General features: G+C 42.9%; 1 protein-coding gene across 1 annotated transcript; it reads left to right on the top strand.

Annotated features, from left to right (window-relative positions):
- The first annotated feature begins 2,421 nt into the window (after window positions 1–2,421).
- Window positions 2,422–6,126, top strand: LOC136245207 (uncharacterized). Its single transcript, XM_066036705.1, has one exon. The coding sequence runs from the start codon at window positions 2,422–2,424 to the stop codon at window positions 6,124–6,126; it is 3,705 nt and encodes a 1,234-aa protein (XP_065892777.1).
- Window positions 6,127–6,823: the final 697 nt, after the last annotated feature.

Genomic DNA, 6,823 nt, shown 5'->3' with positions numbered 1-6,823 from the left:
GGAGATCCCACTGATAGTGAGGATGATGATCCTGTTACACCTGAAGCTACTGGTATGTAGGATCTTAATAAACAGTTATGCATCCTATCATCTTCACATAGTAAACTTTGACCATGTGCTTAGCAGCTTATTGGGACATAGCAATAGGTAAGGCACAACCTCTCTAAGTATTAGTACTTTAAACAACACAACATGGCCCATGTATGCATTGTAATAACAGAAATTTTCCCAAATTTAATGATTTAATTATAATTATTTTGGTATAGGGAGGAAATACAACCGGCCACTGTTGGAAGCACTCCAAATAGGTGAAACTCTAATCTGCATGTAGTTAGTAATACAAGTTGTACGTAACATCATGGTAACATGCCATCACAGTAAAAAAAACTTTTAGAAATGATGCTTCTTACAGCATTGCCAAATATGGCTAGTTTTTCTGAATCTGATTATTACTGGTATTGGTCTGTTTTTATTTACACTTCTTTAAGGATGAACATGTACATTGGCTTAGCTTTGTGTCAATCAACAGTGTGGAATGACTTTTTGAACTAACAATCTGAAGGGACATGTACATTTTAATAACTTTTGAGCAGAGAGTGGACTGATTTTAATTCCCAGCATATTACTTATAAAAAAATAAACTGTTTTAACAACAAGTTATCTTGTATACATACGTACTTCTTTTAAGCTATTGGCATCTGCCTTTTCTGTCTTTGAGGTCATTGCAGCATCATTATACCTCCTTATCAGGCTTAATTTCAAGCAGGTAATTAAGATGCCCTTATAGAGTATTCGCAGTATAGGGTTGAATGGCTGAACATATATTATACTAAACTTTAAATGCACTTTTGAATAGTATTTGCAGTGTTTAAATTTGCTTAATACAAAATTGTATGTGCTTACATGTGCGTACATGTCCAACCTCCTCTAATTTTAAAAAATAATATTATTTAACATCATGGAAGATTCATCTTGCCAAGCAACACATAATTTAGTAGAAGCTTCTCCATAAACTGTATTAATTATTGCTTTATAAAATAATACTTATACAAGTGTAATTTCCACACTACGTGAATTTCTTCATGTATTCTTCACCATAGGTTCAACGGACACCGTATGCGTGGTTCACATTTGACTTGCAGAGGCCATGCTGGCCAAGTCAAAACTAGCAAAATTTATGGATGTTCATTACATCATCCTGAATGAACTGATTATGAATCCATGTATGCATACATGTACATTTTGTATAGTAAACTTGCTGTATGCTGTATAATATGATGGCTTCAACAACACTAGTTATCACGTTAGATGTGTTAATTGTTTGCATACTATTTACTCAAACTCAAGCAATTGAAATCTTGCCACACAAGATGAGTTTTCAGAAAAAAGAAAATAGTACTGTACACGTCAAGATTTGTTTTTTTTGTACAAACATTAGATTGACCACAATTAAGATTGCACGCTTACTTTTTCCTGCACTCATAAAATTCCAGTCCTGACAATCGTTGCATGCCTTTATATAATTATGTACTTTACACTTCCATCCTTAAATTTAACTAAGAAGGTTTGTGAAGGTCATGCTGCATGTACAGGTTGTATGTAAATAAGTTTAGCCATAAGCATGTAGATAAAAAATGATCTACATATATAGCATTGTCACAAATAGCTAACACTGTACCTCGCATGATTGTATATATTGTATCCCGCTTTCCACATCGAGGTCACCAATTGTAATCAGTAAATAGAAAATTATAACATTTTTCTCATTTATGTGATTTCTGTGACAGACATAATAACATTAATAATACCTTGATAGACACAATGCATACAAGTAATAAAAACTGTACTAATTTAGTGCTGCACGATTTGCATTATAATCTTACAAGTAATATTTCATTGCAATAGGGCATGCAACAAAAACAGTTTCATTTATATGTTCAAACACTACAGAAAGTGTGGCACTAGCACATCTGTAAGCAATGCGTTGAATAGGCATGTAGCAGCATGCATTGACTACTTCATCCAGGGTTGAAGAAACAATGGCTGATTGCCCAAACCAATCAAAGCAAGGATGAGATTGCTTCCAATGAATGTAGCAAAACAGATGTTTTTCAGCTCTATCAGACAATGAAATGTTGTACTGAATAAAGTGCTGAATTATACCTACACTATAGCTGCTATAATTAATATTAGTTAGCAAAGAGCCAGATGCAGGCCAATAAGCCATTATCACCGCTTTATTTTTTGTACATTGTGAGAGATCAGGCCAGATTCAACAGGCCCAGCAGCGATATAGGGACTGAACATTGTTATTTGTATCATGATATAACAATCTAGACTATTCTAGAACATTCTGAGAATTTTGTATAAATAGAGCTGTGTTGTACAGTATATTTGCCTTCTCTTATTTCATTTGAATGAATGATTGCTGCTGTATCCCTGGCGAAGCTGTTGAGGAGACTGCTACTGTTGAGACTGCTACTGTTGGCTAGCTCGGTGTTGTTCCTATCACATTTGGTGACAGGAGTGGGATTGTCCTCCGTGCAGACGTCAGAGGAGACCTACCCGTGTATGCTCCATTCTGGGAAACGCTATCAGCCAGAGATGAGCGAGGTCACTGAGCTATTGAAGGCCTGGAAGGAGGAGCGAGAGAAGGAGAAGGAAGAGCAACGAGCAGAGCAAGAGGAAAAGAGGCGGTACGAGGGACGCCTAGAACAGCAGCAAGAACGTTTTGAGAGACTTATTGAAGGTCTAACGGCAGAGAGAAGGCCGCGTCACGTGGAAGTAGGGCCAGAATCACTGAAGTTGACAAAACTTACGGAGAGTGACGACATTGAGGCTTTCTTAACAACTTTCGAGAGAGCAGTGGAGGCTCATGGGGTGGACAGAGATAAGCGTGCTGCTATCCTGGCACCTCAGTTGATGGGGAAAGCTCGTCTGGCCTACGCCGCGATGACTGACGCCGATGCTAGAGACTATGACAGAGTGAAGGCAGCCATTTTCCAGCGTTACGATATTAATGAGGAGACTTACCGACGACGCTTCCGTTCTATCAAGCCCTTGGAGAACGAGACGCCGGTGGAGTTGGCAATTCGAGTGAAGGACCTGGCAGAGAAATGGCTAAGGGACTGTCGAGACAGAGAGGCTGTGGTAGATGTAATGGTGAAGGAGCAGTTTGTGGAAGTACTACCAGAGGAGGTAAGGGTCTGGGTGAAGGAGAGGAAGCCTAGAAATACACAGGAGGCTGGTAGACTGGCAGAAGACTACCGTCAAGCCAGAAAGGTAGAGCTGTGGGCACCTGCTCAGAAGACTGGTGTTAAGGAAGGAACACCTGGTCAGAGGGGTTGCTATTCTTGTGGACAGCTGGGACACATGGCTAAGGACTGTAGCAGTAGTGGTAAGAAGGTGAGCCCATCTACTTCCAAGGGTGAGGATGTGCTGAAGGTGGAGAAGAGGCTGAAGAAGGATGAGAAGCCTTTCCTATGTTACAATTGTGGGGGACGTGGACATACTTCAAGGCAGTGCCCCAGTGATGCGTTCTTCTGTGGTGCAAAGAAATTGAGAGACCATCGTGGGAAGAAGCCACTGGTAAGACAGTCATTTCGCTGTAAGGGGTTTGTAGAAGGTCAGTATGTTAATGACATGGTATTAGATACTGGTTGCTCTAGAACTTTGGTGAGGAGAGAACTTGTAAGAGAGGATAAGTTGAATTTGGAGAAGTTGGTTACGGTGCAATGTGCACATGGAGATGCTGTTGAGTACCCTGTGGCTACTGTAGAGATTAGTGGGCAGGGGAGAGTGGTTATAGTGGAGGCAGCCGTGTCAGACAAGTTGCCACACTCAGTATTGTTAGGTACTGATGTTCCAGAATTGGTGAGCTGGTTGAAGAGTGAGGACCAGGCTCTTATGGTGGTGACCCGGAGCCAAGCTGGCAGGCGGAGCAGGAGTCAGCCTGGGCAAGATAGGGGGGAGCATGATGTAGCTTTGTCCGATAGTGGAGAAGTGTTGGATAGCGGAGAATTGGTAGAGACTACTTCAGTTAGCGGAGAGGTAGCAGAGGAGCCAGGCAACAAGGAGTTCAGAGCAGAGGCAGAAGAGGGTAATATGGGTGTAGGATTGCCCTTACAGGAGCTCGAAGAGGAGTCAAATCTGCCTGTTGATGGGGATGTGCTGGCAAGTGAGTTTAATTTGAGTGATGATATGTTTGTAGGTGGTGAGAAGGACAAGGGCCCAAGAAAGCCTAGGTCTGAGAGAAGGAAGATGCGTTATGAGCACGCCAGAGCTCAGAGGGCATGTGTTGGGGATCTTAACCCAGCTATTTCAAAGGAGGAGTTACGGAAGCTTCAAGATGCTGATTTGATGATTCAGGATCTGAGGGAATTGAAACCAGACCAAGAAGTGGAGCAAGATGGCTTGTGGTACCATTTATGGGTAAAGAGGCAGCCACCTGGGCAGACGGTGAAGCAGTTGCTTTTACCCAAACCATACCATCATATTGTTTGTAAGTTAGCTCATTCTATTCCAATTGCAGGACACCTTGGCCGGGATAAGACAGTCTGTAGAATTACACAGCGGTTTTATTGGCCCACAGTATTCCGAGATGTAGCAGAATACTGCAGGAGATGTCCACAGTGTCAGAAAACTGCTAGAGGGAGTCAACTCAGAGTACCACTTGTTCCCTTACCAGTGATGAAGGAACCGTTCGAGAGGATAGCCATGGACATTGTGGGTCCATTACCACGTAGCAGGAGAGGTAATCAATACATTTTAGTTGTATGTGATTATGCAACGAGGTACCCGGAGGCTATTCCTTTACGTTCCATTGATGCTGGGACAGTGGCAGAACACCTCATACAATTGTTCTCTAGAGTTGGCATTCCCAGGGAGACCCTGTCTGATCAGGGTACTAACTTTATGTCGCAGTTGTTAAAGGAGTTGTACAACTTGTTGAATATCACCCAAATCCGTACTTCACCATACCATCCACAAACGGACGGCTTGGTGGAAAGATTCAACAAGACCCTTAAATCAATGTTGAGGAAGTTAGTAAGTAAGGAGGGTAAGAATTGGGATAGTTTGTTGCCATATGTGTTGTTTGCGTACCGTGAGGTACCTCAATCTACCACAGGGTTCTCGCCATTTGAATTGTTGTACGGTAGAGAAGTGAGGGGTCCATTAGATGTGCTGAGAGAAGAGTGGGAGGCGAGTAAGAAGAGTGACAAGAGTGTATTGTCCCACATCCTGCAAGTGAGAGAGAGGTTAGAAGAGATGTCAGAGTTGGTAAGTGAGAATGTGAGAGAGGCACAAAGGTGTCAGAAGTTATGGTATGATCAGAATACTAGAGAGAGAGTGTTAGAGCCTGGAGAGGAGGTATTAGTGTTGTTGCCAACTTCAAGCAACAAATTGTTGGCTAAGTGGCAGGGACCCTATCGTGTGATACGCAGGGTAGGGGAAGTAAACTATGAGTTGTCCATGCCAGACAAGAGGAGGAGGAAGGCCATATTTCATGTGAACATGTTAAAGAAATGGCACCAGGCAGAAGATACATGCTTGTGGGCGGCTAGTGTTGATTCTGAAGAAGAAGAGGACACACCTTCATGGAGAGGGGAGAGTGGTAAGTCTCCCTCTGTAGGTAGTCAGTTGACTGAGCAGCAGAAGGGACAGTTATTGGAGCTACTGACTGAGTTCAAGACAGTAATGAGTGGGAAGTGTGGGAGAACCTCCATTTGTCAGCATCGTATAAGAACCGTGGAAGGACTACCGGTACGACAGCGGCCATATCGGATGCCACACATTTACAGAGAGGCAGTTGAGAAAGAGTTAGAGATGATGTTGGAAGAGGGTGTGATTGAGCCATGTGTCAGTGAATGGGCATCTCCAATGGTGATCGTCAAAAAGAAGGATGATGCCATTCGACTGTGCGTAGATTACAGGAGACTGAATGCTGGAACACAGCTGGATGCATACCCTATGCCAAGGGTCGAAGACATCTTAGATCAGCTAGGCCAAGCTAAGTATATCACCACATTGGATCTTGCGAAAGGGTATTGGCAAGTTCCTGTGGCAGAGGAGGACCGTCACAAACAGCATTCATCACCACTAAAGGGCTATACCAATTTAAGATGATGCCATTTGGGCTCTGTGGAGCACCCGCCACATTCCAAAGAATGATGGACGAGGTTATCCGGGGAATGGACAAGTTTGCTAGCGCCTACCTGGATGATCTCATTGTGTTTAGTTATAATTGGGAGGATCATCTTACTCATCTAAGAGTAATGTTGAACAGATTGGGAGAGGTGGGGCTAACAACCAAGCCCTCCAAATGTCAGTTGGCTATGGCAGAATGTACATATCTGGGGCATGTGGTTGGCAATGGAGTGGTGAAGCCAGAGACAACTAAGTTACAAACTATAGAGCAGTTTCCTTTGCCAACCACAAAGAAGCAGGTCAGATCGTTTTTGGGGCTAGCTGGCTATTATCGCCGTTTTATTCCTGACTATGCAACCATTGCTGCTCCATTGACTGAATTAATCAGGAAGTATGAGCCGGAGAGAATTAGTTGGTCAGAAGGTTGTAATAGGGCGTTTTGTGAGTTGAAGGGGAGGTTGTTGTCTTATCCTGTGTTAAGAAATGTTAATTTCTCCCTTCCCTTTACTTTACAGGTAGATGCTTCTGATGTTGGGGTGGGAGCAGTTTTAAGTCAGATTGATGAGGAGGGCATGGACCACCCAGTTGCATACTTCAGCAGGAAACTATTGCCCAGGGAACAGAAATATGCTACCGTTGAAAAGGAGTGTTTGGCCATCAAACTGGGAATAGAGAA

The sequence above is a fragment of the Dysidea avara genome, chromosome 15, assembly GCF_963678975.1.
Source record: "Dysidea avara chromosome 15, odDysAvar1.4, whole genome shotgun sequence".
In the NCBI taxonomy this organism is placed as follows: domain Eukaryota; kingdom Metazoa; phylum Porifera; class Demospongiae; order Dictyoceratida; family Dysideidae; genus Dysidea; species Dysidea avara.
The sequence above is the reverse complement of the archived record's forward strand: the minus strand, read 5'-3'. Positions and strand labels throughout refer to the sequence as shown.